Here is a 15774-nt window from a genome sequence, read left to right on the forward strand (position 1 = left end):
TAGACCGCAAGCTCAAATACTCACCACCTCATAACTTAGCCACATTTTGCAAAGCTAAGTGTTCTAAAAATGATATCACAAGTTATCTGCAACAAAGGAAAAGGCACGCAATCTAGATCAGAGTATTATTATTGGTTTGTCTCTTTGTTATCAGTGATATCATTTACTGCAAGTGTATTACTTGTAGAATAAAGTGGGCTGCAACCAATATTCATTGTCATTATTGAAGAAATTCTTATTATTTTTGCCGAAGCATTTTATCTACAGAACATGATAACTTAGTGAAAAAGGCACATCACTATGTCTCAGAAATGTCCAATGAGTATTACTAATATTGGACATATGTCCTTGCTAGCATAGAGGTTTTTAGGAAACCAACAAAGATTCATATTTTAGCAGCTGGGACCAATACAGTTTTTGCACCTAAAAGATGTGCTGGAAAAGAAAAGTCTTGCAATTGAATAAACTTGAAGTCAAGTAATATTTTATGGATTTTTTTCCTTGTTATTTGAAATGATTCCAGTTTTAAGTAGGTGCAATAGCAACAATGTAAGGGCTCACTATGTTTCAGATGTATGACGTTGTAGTCACAGAGTTCCTACCTTGGTGTGTGCGATGAGCAAACAGTTGGAGTGCTCATGTTCACAGGCGATTTCATACCGAGGCAACATGTCAGCCAGCTCCTGGACGAAGGTGACCACTTCCTGGTGCCAGGGAACGTTAGCCATGGTCAGAGTGCTGGCAGGGCTGTCCCCGCAGTACGTCACTCCCTGAAAAAACACACACACACACACACACACACACACACACACACACACACACACACACACACACACACACACACACACACACACACACACACACACACACACACACACACACACACACACACACACACACACACACACACACACACACACACACACACACACACACACACACACACACACCAAAAAGTGACTCAAGAAATAAACTCAAGAAATAAACAAGCATACATTTTCCATGAAGTCAAACACAACGTAAACAAAAGCATTGACCAACAGCAAGTCACGGAGAGTGGTGCAGGAAGGACTGCTTAAACCCGGGAGTTAGTTAGCATTTAACACCTCCGATTCCTTTGTCTAAAAGATTTTAGTTAGATGCCTAAATAGAAGATCTGTGGTTAACCCAAGCGGCAAACTCTGGGGAAGAGCCGGGACGCTAATACGGAAGTGCCTCAAACTGCAGTTCATCTAGTGGCCAGTAGGAGCAGTCTGCAGAAGGGAGCAATTTCCATAGACCCCCATGTTAAAATGCCCAACTTTACAGCAGAAATAAACATGTTTACATCGTGGTTCAAAAAACCATATTCTCTGTATAGTTAGATCCCCCCTTCATGAATATGGATTGGGGGGGTGAATTTGTTCTCAACTCATCTGTTTAATTAATATTAAGCCTTAAAGCTTTTGTATCAATTAGGGCGTGGTCACTTTGATGGACATGTACATGCCTCACTGTCAGCTAACAGCAACTTGTCCACTCTGCTAGGCTACAACCATAGAGGCTACAGCGTTAGCTAGTTGTAGTTACTGTACTTGACCCTTTAGCTTTAGCCGTGTTCGTGGTGATTGTGCCTTTTAGGGAATATTGTTACAAATACCAGACAATTAAAATGCTGTGCGCTTGAATGTACTAACAGAACTTCCAAGGAGTCTAAAATGATAATATTATACATGTCCCGTTCGCAAGTGTTTGTGTGCTTGGTAGCTTAGCTTGTTACTTATTAGCCAGCTAAGGACGTAACCCTTTATACATACATATACTTTTTAGTTTATGATTCAGCCTTGGGTAAGACATTTATAGTCTATGGCTATGACGGCGCCCATAATGCTAAATGGGAGCAATAGGGGACCCAATTATCCCAGTGGTGGCCGCCGGAGCTAACGGAGCCGCAGGGGGCTAGCTCCAGCTGGCGTCCCGGAGCTAGCCCACTGCGGCTCCGTTAGGTCCGGGCGGTGGAGTCCGTATTTTCTTAACGTGTGAATGACAAGCATTAAGAATAACAAAATATAGCTAATTCTCTTGCAGATTGTCTCATTTGATTATGAATGTAACGTTTATATAGGGGAACTACACTGTTAGTAGTAAATTGGTATGCATGTATTCAGAGCTCTCAAGTCTCACGCATTTGGCGTGAGACACACGCATTTCACTCCATTCACACGCTCACACGCCACACCATGTATTTCTCACGCAGAGATTTCTTTCCAGGGTACCGCCCACCAAGTTGCGCCGCAATTTTGTAAACAAACTAGGCTTGTTTGAGACGCGTGCACTCCGCTAGCACCCCCCCCGTTGAATGTGTGTGTGTGTGTCCCCCCCCCATTGACATTCGCGGTACAGAGGGCTTCATGGGAACTTTGAGGGGAGCCAGAAGTTGGAGTACCAAACACCGCTGCCAAAATCTCACTCTGAACTCTGTTCAAAACTCGAGAGCCCTGTGTATTTCATGTTAGCTTAGCTTCTTAGCCTGAGCTAGCTCTGTTTACTTCCAGTTCGGAGGCAGCAGGTCCCGCCTCGGCTCCGCCTCTTTGCCCTTATTTGGAGCAGACAGGATTAGACTCTGACATCGCTGTCAAGCCGTTAGTGGCCGACTTCGCCTACTTAGGGCTTCTCAGCAACTCTGCAGAATCCTATGGGTGACGTCACGGACACTACCTCCATTTATACAGTGGGGCAAAAAAGTATTTAGTCAGCCACCAATTTTGCAAGTTCTCCCACTTAAAAATATGAGGCCTGTCATTTTCATCCTAGGTATACCTCAACTATGAGAGACAAAATGAGAAAAAAAAATCCAGAAAATCACATTGTCTGATTTTTAAAGAATTGATTTGCAAATTATGGTGGAAAATAAGTATTTGGTCAATAACAAACAAACAAGATTTCTGGCTCTCACAGACCTGTAACTTCTTCTTTAAGAGCCTCCTCTGTCCTCCACTTGTTGACTGTATTAATGGCACCTGTTTGAACTCGTTATCAGTATAAAAGACACCTGTCCACAACCTCAAACAGTCCCACTCCAAACTCCACTATGGCCAAGACCAAAGAGCTGTCAAAGGACACCAGAAACAAAATTGTAGACCTGCACCAGGCTGGGAAGACTGAATCTGCAATAGGTAAGCAGCTTGGTGTGAAGAAATCAACTGTGGGAGCAATTATTAGAAAATGGAAGACATACAAGAACAATGATAATCTCCCTCGATCTGGGGATCCACGCAAGATCTCACCCTGTGGGGTCAAAATGATCACAAGAACGGTGAGCAAAAATCCCAGAACCACACGGGGGGACCTAGTCAATGACCTGCAGAGAGCTGGGACCAAAGTAACAAAGGCTACCATCAGTAACACACTACGCCGCCAGGGACTCAAATCCTGCAGTGCCAGACGTGTCCCCCTTCTTAAGCCAGTACATGTCCAGGCCCGTCTGAAGTTTGCTAGAGAGCATTTAGATGATCCAGAAGAGGATTGGTTGAATGTCATATGGTCAGATGAAACTAAAATATAACTTTTTGGTAAAAACTCAACTAGACGTGTTTAGAGGAGAAAGAATGCTGAGTTGCATCCAAAGAACACCATACCTACTGTGAAACATGGGGGTGGAAACATCATGCTTTGGGGCGGTTTTTCTGCAAAGGGATCAGGACGACTGATCCGTGTAAAGGAAAGAATCAATGGGGCCATGTATCGTGAGATTTTGAGTGACAACCTCCTTCCATCAGCAAGGGCATTGAAGATGAAACGTGGCTGGGTCTTTCAGCATGACAATGATCCCGAACACACCGCCCGGGCAACGAAGGAGTGGCTTCGTAAGAAGCATTTCAAGATCCTGGAGTGGCCTAGCCAGTCTCCAGATCTCAACCCCATAGAAAATCTTTGGAGGGAGTTGAAAGTCCGTGTTGGCCAGCGAGAGCCCCAAAACATCACTGCTCTAGAGGAGATCTGCATGGAGGAATGGGCCAAAATACCAGCAACAGTGTGTGAAAACCTTGTGAAGACTTACAGAAAACGTTTGACCTCTGTCATTGCCAACAAAGGGTATATAACAAAGTATTGAGATGGACTTTTGTTATTGACCAAATACTTATTTTCCACCATCATTTGCAAATAAATTGTGAAAAATGTGATTTTCTGGATTTTCTTCTCTCATTTTGTCTCTCATAGTTGAGGTATACCTAGGATAAAAATGACAGGCTTCTCTCATCTTTTTAAGTGGGAGAACTTGCACAATTGGTGGCTGACTAAATACTTTTTTGCCCCACTGTATATACAGTCTATGGGTTAACCCATTGGTTCTCAAAGTGGGGGGCGTGAGAGGCATGACAAGGGGGGCGCGAGAGACCAGGAGGAAAAATGGTTATAATTTTTTTTTTTTTAAAAGATACAAAAAAAACAATTCTATTTTGAAAAATTCTTGATTCGAAAATAATATGATACAGTACAGTACTATTACGTCTGGGTCTCTGTGTTTCATTAAAGCTCGGCTGTGTGTGTGTGGAACGAGCCATTTTGTGTGCGTGCGCGAGCGAGAGAGAGAGAGAGCGCACCGGTACCGGAGATCGTTGTTGTTAGCTTCTGGTGCTAGCAAGCTACGCTAACGGATATAAGGAGTTTTTTCAACAACAAAGTGGAGGAGAGTCCTCTCCTGTCAGACTGAGAGACTCGGTGAGCTAAAGGACTCTCTCAGTGTTATCTCAGTGGGTATCAAATGTTTTGGTCACCATTAATGTAAACAATTATTTCCGAGGCACACGTTTATATGATCATTATAGTTATAAAAAAATAAGAGAATAAATTAAAAACAGGTATGAAATACTATATGACATTAAAAAAAGAATAAAGTTTAAAAGGGTGATTTGTAAAATATCCATAAAGAAAAAGTAATCTGTTTACAGTTCTGTTTCATGGGTGTTGAGAGAGGTATCCATAGATCTCTTCATTTTGCTCTCAAAGTGCACCAGATTGGTGCTTTTAAATTCAATAGTTAAAAATAAATCTTTCCGGAGGAGCTTGCCACCGGACCCCCCTATGTGAGGTCCACACACCACCTATAAAAATAGCACTTTACCCCTGCTTATACATACATATGCCGTGAGGTGATTATCGAGCCTTCATTGTAACAGTCGCAGGTACACTGTGTATATGCTTGGGGATTGTTGCAGTAGAAAATTCCACTGTAGCGACCGGTACATTAATGGGAAACCCTAAATGTTTGAGCACCCTCTATGAAACGTCAAGCTACCCCACAGCACCCCCAAAAGAAATATCTGGCGCCACCACTGAGCCTGACTATTTGTGTTGGGGGGGGTATGGGCTCAGAACAGTCTCATAATACACACATGCACACAGAAGGATTCACACTTGTATTTCATGATCCGCAAAAGGATTCACACTTGTATTTCCGGATCCACACTTGTGTTTTTCAATGCACACACAAATGTGTTCCGTTTCATATAGATTTAAATAAAATCCAAACACAGAAAAAAGTTTTACATATGTATTTTTGATCCACACATATTTGTTTTCCGATTAAAACCGCTGCACCTACAAACACAAACCGCTTTCTGTGCACGGATCGCTGTGCATTCGTGTGTGTTTTTTTTTTAGACTCCGCTGACGGTCACCCTATTCGTACTTGTAATTTCTCTCATCTATAGCCAATCAGATGTCTCCTCCAGTCTAAGCCAATCACATGACCCACGAGGGTATGATTTCTTGCGTTGATGACACTTCATATACGCATTTTGCGCTGTCCGGTCAGCTCTCTAAACAGAGGGCGGAGCATCGGGCGATCATGCAGAGCTGCGTGTCTCTGTCAGACTCAGCAGCTGATCTGATCTCTCTCTCGCGTCCGGTTATACTTCACTCGCGTTTATGTCCATATCGATCAGATCCAGCTCTCCTGATCTGCCTTTATAGAGAGCACCGATCAAACTATTTAGAGTAAAGGTTTTAAGAGTGAATATCGGCCGATAATGACCGGCGGGGCTCCCCCTCGTTGACAGTTCACTGTAGCACTGGCTTCGTAATGCACTGATCGATTAGGCTAAGCTAACCTGTAGCTGCTCCCTCCAGTCCACACTCACAACAACTTCATACAGACATAAATAAAGCAGCTGTATTCGCCATACAGGAAACACAATGGTTTTGCCTGCCGTTTTTGTACACACAAGCGTTCATCAATGGTTCGGAAAGTGGCGCTGTACCTTAATAATATAAAGGCTTGTATTTGCGTGCATTTCCTGTTCGAAAACTGAGAGTGGAGGTGTCCTGAGATTAGTGCCTGCAGGCAGGCTCCATGGACGTTTGGTCAGGATCCCGTGGCGTGCAGTTGTGACGCTCCTAGGGTCCTTCAGCTTCATAAAGGGACGCAAATAGCTTTCAACTGATTGCAATGTATTCCCATCTGCGGCGGGATTTGACGCTCATGGAAGCACTGCATTCGTTTGTTTCGGCTGCCCCAGCGCCATATCAATCAATCAATCAATCGATGTTTATTTATATAGCCCAATATCACAAATGTTACATTTGTCTCAGTGGACTTCACAGTTTGTACAGAATATCAGTATGACAATACGACACCCTCTGTCCTTAGACCCTCACATCGTACAAGGAAAAACTTCCAGAGAAAACCCACAGTTTAAAGGGAAAAATGGGAGAAACCTCAGGGAGAGCAATAGAGGAGGGATCCCTCTCCCAGGACGGACAGACGTGCAATAGATGCCGTGTGTAAATTGAAAAGATAATACATTTGCAACATAGGTAGTCCAAATGTTTGGAAATGCATGTGTGTATAATAGGAAGATGAATCCACGAGGATATCCATCCAGGACTTATGATCCAGGACCACAGCCACGACTCAAGATCCAGGACTCGCGATCCATGACACAGGACCGCAGGATCATCCATGACTGGGTAGCTGGGTTAATCGGAACATGAGAGTACACAGGTATAGACAGAGAGAAGGAAGAAGTAAGATGTCCCCTGACAAACTAAGCCTATATCAGCAAAACTAGGGGCTGAATCTAATCAGCCCTAACTATAAGCTTTATCAAAAAGGAAGGTCTTAAGCACACTCTTAAAAACGGATAGGGTGTCTGCCGCCCGAACACAAACTGGAAGCTGATTCCACAAAAGTGGAGCTTGATAAGAAAAGGCTCTGGCTCCCATTGTACTTTTAGAGACTCTAGGAACAACCAACAACCCTGCATTCTTGGAACGCAATGCCCTAGTAGGACAGTAGGGTATAATGAGTTCTTTATGGTAAGATGGCGCCTGCCCATTAAGGGCTTTGTAGGCGAGAAGAAGAATTTTAAATTCTATCCTGTGTTCTATAGGGAGCCAGTGTAAGGCAGCCAGAACAGGAGTAATGTGGTCCCTTTTCCTAACTCTGGTTAGTACACGAGCTGCAGCATTTTGAATCAACTGAAGCGACTTGACTGACTTCTTGGTACACCCTGATAATAAGGAGTTACAATAATCCAGCCTTGAAGTAACAAATGCATGGACTAGTTTCTCTGCATCGTTTTGAGGCAAGATATGCCTGATTTTTGCAATGTTACGTAGATGGAAGTAGGCGGTCCTTGAAATTGATTTTATGTGGGTGTTAAAGGAAAAATCCTGATCAAATATAACACCAAGATTCCTTACAGTCTCACTGGAGGCCAAATTAATGCCATCCATAGTTAGTATATCTTTAGATAATTTGTTTCGTAGATTCTTCGGGCCAAGTACAATAACTTCAGTTTTGGTCGTGTTTAACATCAAAAAATGTAAGGTCATCCACGTTTTTAAGTCCTTGAGGCAGTCTTGAATTTTATTTAAATGATTCATTTCATCAGGCTTGATTGATAAATATAGTTGAGTATCATCCGCATAACAATGAAAGTTTACAGAATGATTCCTTATAATATTGCCTAACGGAAGCATATATAGTGTGAACAAAATAGGTCCAAGCACTGAGCCCTGTGGCACTCCATGGCTAACTTTGGTTAGCCATGGAGTGAGTACTCTAGTAACTAAGTACTCTAGTCTTTGCAATAGGATATCATGGTCGATAGTATCAAATGCAGCACTAAGATCGAGCAAGACAAGAATAGAGACAAGTCCCTTGTCTGAGGCTATTAGAAGGTCATTTGTAACTTTAACCAGAGCTGTCTCTGTGCTATGATGTGTTCTAAAGCCAGACTGAAAATCTTCAAATAAATCATAGTTTTTTAAGTAATCACACAGCTGCTTTGCGACTGCTTTCTCAAGAATTTTTGAGAGGAACGGAAGATTAGAAATAGGTCTATAGTTGGCTAAAACCTCTGGATCGAGGTTGTGCTTTTTAAGAAGCAGTTTTAGCACTGCTACTTTGAATGATTGTGGAACATAGCCTGATAATAAAGACATATTCATAATATTTAATAAAGAAGTGCTAATTAATGGAAAAACTTCTTTTAACAGCTTAGTTGGAATCGGGTCTAAGATACACGTTGATGGTTTAGAAGAGAGAGTCATTGAATTTAATTGTTCAAGGTTTATGGCTGAAAAGCATTCTAGTTTACTATCTAGTGTAATATTAGAACTTACGTTTCCGGGAGCTGTTGATAACACTATACTGGTCAAAGGCAAGAGGTCATTGATTTTGTTTCTAAGAGTAACAATTTTATCGTTAAAAAAGCACATAAAATCATTACTACTGAGTGCTATGGGAATAGAAGGCTCAGTCGAGCTGTGGCTCTCTGTCAGCCTGGCTACAGTGCTGAAAAGAAATCTTGCATTATTCTTATTCTCATCTATTAATGAAGTGTAGTAGGCTGCTCTCGCTTTACGCAGTGCTTTCTTATATTCATTGAGAGTAATATGCCAAATTAAACGAGATTCTTCAAGTTTAGTGGAACGCCATATCCTTTCAAGTTGTCTCGACTTTTGCTTTATTTTGCGGGTTTCGGCATTATGCCATGGAGCTAATCTATGTTGTTTTATTTTCTTCTTTTTCAAAGGAGCAACAGAGTCTAATTTTATTCGCAGCGCATCTGTAGCACTATCAACAACATGATCAATTTGAGGTGGTGTACATTTTGTATAAGTTTCCTCCCTTACATGCAGACATGCTATCGAGTTAAGTATTGGTGGAATCTCTTCCTTAAATTTGGCTATAGCACTAACGGATAGGTTTCTGCTGCAGGAGCTTTTGGCTAATGCTTTGTAGTCTAGTAACAGTAATTCAAAAGTTACTAAGAAATGGTCGGATAAAGCAGGATTATGCGGTTCGACTAATAGTTGCTCAATTTCAATACCATAAGTCAAAACAAGGTCAAGAGTGTGATTATAGCAGTGGGTTGGTTTATTTACACTCTGACGAAAACCAACATAATCTAATATAGAGTTAAATGCAACAGTAAGGCTATTTTTTATCTTCTTCAACATGAATATTAAAGTCACCTACGATAATTACTTTATCTGTTTTAAGAACCAAAGCTGATAAAAACTCAGAGAATTCTGATAAGAATTCTGAATAAGGACCTGGTGCACGGTACACTGTAACAAATAAGATTGGCTGCAAAGTTTTCCAGGTCGGATGCGTTAGACTAAAAACGAGGCTTTCAAAGGAGGTATAATTTAATTTTTGTTTAGTATTGATAAGTAAACTTGAGTCAAAGATTGCTGCAACTCCACCTCCTCGGCCCGTGCCTCGGGCAATATGAGTATTGATATGGCTGGGTGGAGTGGCCTCATTTATGCTGACATATTCTTCATGTCTCAACCAAGTTTCAGTGAGACAGCATATATCAATATTATAATCTGATATTAAATCATTTACCAATATTGCTTTAGATGCTAGAGATCTTATGTTTAAGAGACCACATTTAATCTTCCTGTTTTGTTACACTGTTATTAGGTTATTATGTATGACACCTCTATTAGGTTTTACCTTAAATTGTCCTTGGGCAGACACACACACCGTTAATATTGGGTATTTTATTGGGTTCGGGATTCCTATGGATGACTGCCTAGGAGAGAGCGCAGAGAAGCGTATAAGACTCCGACTCCGCCTTCTGGTCTCAACTCCAGTTTGTCATGGATTAAGTCCACAAAGCCCTGAAATGTTTGCCGAAATGAGATTTGCACCTTCCAAAGTAGGATGAATGCCGTCTCTCTTAATCAGACCAGGTTTTCCCCAGAAGGCTGTCCAATTATTTACGAAGCCCACATTGTTTGCTGGGCACCACCAAGACAACCAGCGCTGAAATGATGACATGCGGCTATACATGTCATCATTGATCAGATTGGGGAGGGGACCAGAGAAGATTACGGTGTCCGACATTGTTTTAGCATAACTACACACCGACGCCACATTAAGTTTGGTGCATTCTGATTGGCGTAAAGGAACATCATTACCACCGACGTGAATAACAATCCTACTCTAAGATGCGCCTCAACGTCGCCCGCTCTGGCCCCCGGAAAGCATGTGACTGTGGACGCTTCGGTCTCTAAATTCACATGTCTCATAATAGAGCTACCAATAACCAGAGTTGGCTTCTCAGCGGGTGTCTCGCTGAGTGGGGAATATCTGTTAGATACGTGAACGGGTTGGTGGGGACCTGCGGGTTTCGCGTTATGCCCCTTCTGAACAGTCACCTAATCTCCCTGCTGCTCGGGAGTTGCCGGGGGACGGCTAAGAGGAGCTACCTTTTGCCGGTCCGCACCGGCTAACATGGGCTTTACTGTAGCTGAGTTATTTTCTAAAATGCGGAGCCGGGCTTCTATGGCTATGATTCCCACCTCCAACCTAACAACTATACTACATTTAACACATGTATCGGTACCAGTAAAGGAGGTAGGGAAGTAACCAAACATGAGACAGTTAGAGCAGGAAATAGCACCCGAGGGCGGGGAAAGAGCCATGGCTAGCTATCGAGCTAAAGTAGCTACCGTTAGCAAACCCGAAAAGAGTGTAGGCAACTGTGGAGTTACAGTCGCTAAGAGAAGGAGAGTTGTGAGTGCTTAAACTGTAGTAACGTGTGATTACAACGTCAGGCAGTTGCCGTGATCAAGAGTTTTAAAACGATCGATTAAGTTAAGATAATAAGCTATCAGGAACAGAAAAGGCACACGGGATACCCGGAGATGACAACAACAACCGGAAGTTACAACATGCTTACCGCAATAGTGGTCCGTGTAGAAACAATGAACATATAGACTGAGAGTTACGTCATCTCCGTTCACTCCACTTTTTTACAGCAATGGCGGATCGTGGAGCCTCTCAATCATTCCCCGGAAGTTAGCGCCAAGGCTAGCAGAGCTGTAGAGTTGCAGCATAATAGACCTTTCGTGACGGACTTTTAAAGGTAAGAAGAAGTTTAAAGATTTATATTGCGGATATTATCAGTACATCTGATTTAAATTAACATGTGTATTAAAGGATGTCAGTGGATTATCCCTAAATTAGTAGATTTAGGGAACGTTTACAGATAACAGATTAAGCTACGATACCATACCATAGTACCATACACTATACCATAGTGGTTGAATACACAGTATTAGGAAACACTTTATACTTACTGGACATGTTATACTCAACTGTATATAAAATATGACCAAGAATGTGAGACAACTTTATAGAAATTCATATCACATCTGTTACTGATGCCATTTGTCATACTTTGTTAAACTCACAAATAATAAAGTTCCATAACTTCAGTTGGGAACAAAGACCACACCTTATCTCCCCAAGGCAATTTCCCATCCAATAGTTGTAATATATAGGTGTGTATAACCCTTTCTCCTGTTTGTTACTCCCTCTTTCAGCACAAGAACCAGAGGGGGATTCAATGGAGCCTGAATACCTGCACTGAGACCCTCACCCTGCACCCTGAGTCTCAACGCTCAGTGTTTTTCAAGCCTTTCCCTGTTTTTTTGTATTAAACAAAACATTAAGCTTTCCCAATGGTGTGGTTTTCGTTTTGTGAAAAAGTGCAAATGCAGTGTTTGTATATAATAACCTCACATATGTTTTTGCTGTTGGTCGTGAAATGGCTCCTGCTGACTCGAGCCAGCCATTTTTTCCTCCGCTCTGTGTCAGTGGGGAAGCCGTACATTCGTACTCCTTTCTCGAAGCGATTTGAGCATCCCCAGGCAGCACAGCAAACCATGGTGGTGACTAGGAGGCAGCACAGCAAACCAGGACAACACGGAGGAAAAGGCACAGACAAACTGCATGATATGCTATTAAATGTTTATTGAATTCCATGTATTTGCAATGGATGTTTCTAAAACAACACATTTAACATCATCATCATCATGCTGCTGCTGCTGCTAGTCCTTTGATAGTCACCTGTCGGTCTCCTGTCCTTTCTGAACGCCATAAAGATGACATTAGTCATTTAGATAACTTGTGTCCTCAATTACCATGGGATTACTGAAACTACCATGAATTTAAGAAAATGGTAGAAATTCATCTAATCTGAATTTTGAAGCATTCCTTTAGATCCCCTCCCTCTAAATATATCAATAAACATTAGAAAGTGATGCTCCTGACTACCTTACAAGTTTAAGAAGATAATGCTGGTTTTAAAGAATTCAAAGCTAGAAATAAACAGCAACAGGCTCTTTAACCAAGGCACTGTTAGCCTAACATTTAACCTAGTTGTTCACACTAATCCTAATATTATCACTTAATATTAGCAAATTCTATTTTATTTTTTAAAACATATTGATGTAAATACATACACATATCGATTTGTTGTATAAATATTGCAAATCAAAACCTTTATTCACTAATAATTACCAAAAATCGTAGTTCTATCTCCTGTTATCAATGCATTCACATTGCCCGCCATGAACTTCCGGGGAACGATCCTCGTCTACATGAACCACATGACGATAACCGTTTTTGGACTTCCGTTGTCGTAACTCTTCTATCTATATGGCGCTGGGCTGCCCTTAAAGGCAATGTGAGCGTCCATTCCCATTGGATAACGGAGAATTGTAAACCCGGAAGTAAGTATTCCCCTTACTGTCGATTGATTTTACAGTGATATCTGCCCTACTCATCGACTAAAAAACACCAGATTATCCATGTTAATTACACAACATTGATTGGTTTAAATTGTGTGCAATGCTTTTGTATTTTTCCCCTTCGATTCGGAGAAACAAATATTTTTTCGGAGTAACGGATGGCAGAAGACACTAAACTACCCAGAATCCCCAGCTATCGTTTAGGACTACACCATGTGCTCTGTTTGACAAACCCCGTGATTAGTTCTCAAGCTCTGTGATTGGTTGACCTCCAACTGCATTCCATATAAAAAAACGTTTCGTAAAAGATAAAATCATACTTTATTCAGCAGTGCATACTTTACTCTTTGAAAGTCATCACATGAATGCAATGTAATAAATGGTTCGACTGCATTAAATATATTACACATCTGTCGTGGTTCTTTATTTTTATTTATCTACCGAGATCGGGCTCAGAATAGACCGGAAACTATTCTTTTACCATTCAGTTTGAATTTCACAATAAAGTTAGTAGTAATATTTTGTTTTGATATTATTGTTTTTTATTAACTACTAGACCGCTGGGTCATGTTAAGACCATCTTTTCTGTGTTGCTGTGGGTTTTTTCCATCGCTTTTGCGTTACAAATATCAAAACAATAACTAAATATATCCGTCGTAAACTAAACCAGAAACAGCAGTATATTTTATTTTGTTAACACTGTAAACTTGACAGCTTTTTAACCCAAACCACCTACTGGTTAAAGCACGTTATTACACGTTTAGAGTAATGCAATGCAGGTAGATTGTGTTGCTTTTTAATGACTGTTTAAAATGCCTTTTTCTTAATGTCTTTTATTATTATTAACTACTTGTTACTTGTTGCTAGGGACGCTGCTATCGATATTGTGTTTCGCTACATGTTTTCTATCTATGGCACGTCACTGGGAGTTGTAGTTTTCGTATTTCCCATAATAAGAAGTTGCCAGTATACTGTGTACATCCCTGGAGGTTTAGGGGATAGGAAACACTCAAATTTAAAACATATAATTAATAAATGGGTGAAAATTGCTTGTGCCCATAATGGGCAGCATTAATATATATACCCACATGCCAGCTAAGGTCAGAAGAGCTTTATTTAACAGCTGGTCTTATGTTTGTGACCCCTCCTGTTGTTAATTGATAACATTACATTACATTACATTAATTGATAAGCCTAAAACATGCACTTGTCAAGGTTCAGAGGCAAATTTTGCAAATATGGCAGTAGCCATCGATCATCTTAAGATAAGATATACTTTATTGATCCCAAGTTGGAAATATTTGCGTTACATCAGCATGTGTAACAGTTGTAAATATGCAGTGGTGTTTATTTGTAAATCATTTAGTATAATCACACAAATTCTGTGTTTTATATTTAATAATTCTGTGTTCTTTATTGATTGATTGGTCAATACCTGACAAGGCCGGAGATGAAATATCTATTATACATCCTATAAGAGCATAATACATATGTATAATATCAGTTAAAATAAGTGCTTCAACATAGTTAACATTGCTGGAGGTATGCACAAATATTGATAGATGTCTTGTAATGCACTATTGAGGAACCTGCGACCCAAGTTTTTCATTCATTGCATAACTACACCGTTTGTGAATATGATGTCTTAACACTATGTCAATAAACCTTAGAAAATCTTGAATTATTGAAAGGGATGTGCAAAATAGTAATTATATACAGTCTTTAATTAACTATTAGTAGAAAATAACGAGTAATGAATATACTTTATAGGGATCCTATTAATATCTAATAATAAAAATAATGAAATTCAATAACATGCTTTAACCACCAGGTGTCCCTTTCTATCAGCTGTGCACCTTTATGGTGTAAATACAGCCTATCTACCAATTGGATCAAATATAAAAGTCAGCCGAATTAGTGTTGATCCTGCAAAGAGACGTATTGTGTGAAAAGAAATGTAAGATGTTGTTTAATTGCTGATATATTTATGATCCACGTCATGTTTTCAGTGTTGGCGGCAGCTCCTCATGTTTGTCTAGAAGTCTTCTCATCAGGGCTCTATAAATAGAGAACTACGGCAGATATGTAATATTTAATGCAGCCGAACCGTGTATTACAATGCCGTTATGTGATGACTTTCAAAGAGAAAAGCAAGCACACTCGGAATAAAGTATTATTATTTTTTTTTTTAAATGTTTTCGGTCTATTTGTTAATGACGATGTGATGTGAGATGTGAGACTGGAATTGCACAGGGGAAAATAACGTATCTTTAGATGCGGATTTTGTTAGCAATAAAGATAACACCATTAAACATTTACACAACATAACAGAAATAATATCGATAGCAGTGTCCCTAGCAACCACCTTGGTAACAATGAAAACGTTCTATGGACGCAATTTCCTGAATTAATCTTCGTAATAACTAGCAAACTAAAGATCATGTACATCCACTGCACACATAATCTGAAATAAAAACTCATATTTCTCGCATCAAATGACATCAAAACGCATTTTAATGGCCAAACTAACTTTAAAATAGACATTTTCCACCGAGAATAAAACGAAGTTCGGCCATGTGTTTTTTTTCTGCATGGAGAAATTTGAAGATCACGTGACATAGACGCCAGCCATTGGAATTAATGGTGAAAAAAAACGGGGTTTGTCAAACAGAGCACAAGGTGTAGTCCTAAACGATAGCTGGGGATTCTGGGTAGTCTGCCATCCTTTACTGC

The 15774-nt window shown here is 40.5% G+C and overlaps 1 protein-coding gene across 1 annotated transcript in view; it reads right to left on the reverse strand.

The window, feature by feature from the left end:
- Nucleotides 1-15774, reverse strand: part of tyw1 (tRNA-yW synthesizing protein 1 homolog) — a 212019-nt gene that overhangs the window by 11631 nt on the left and 184614 nt on the right. Inside the window, exon 15 of the mRNA XM_079673788.1 lies at nucleotides 603-770. Within this exon, the coding sequence (XP_079529914.1) occupies nucleotides 603-770 (168 nt within the window). The remainder of the gene's footprint in view (nucleotides 1-602; nucleotides 771-15774) is intronic.

This window comes from Notothenia rossii (genome assembly GCF_949606895.1).
Source record: "Notothenia rossii genome assembly, chromosome: 4".
NCBI classification, from domain to species: Eukaryota; Metazoa; Chordata; class Actinopteri; order Perciformes; family Nototheniidae; genus Notothenia; species Notothenia rossii.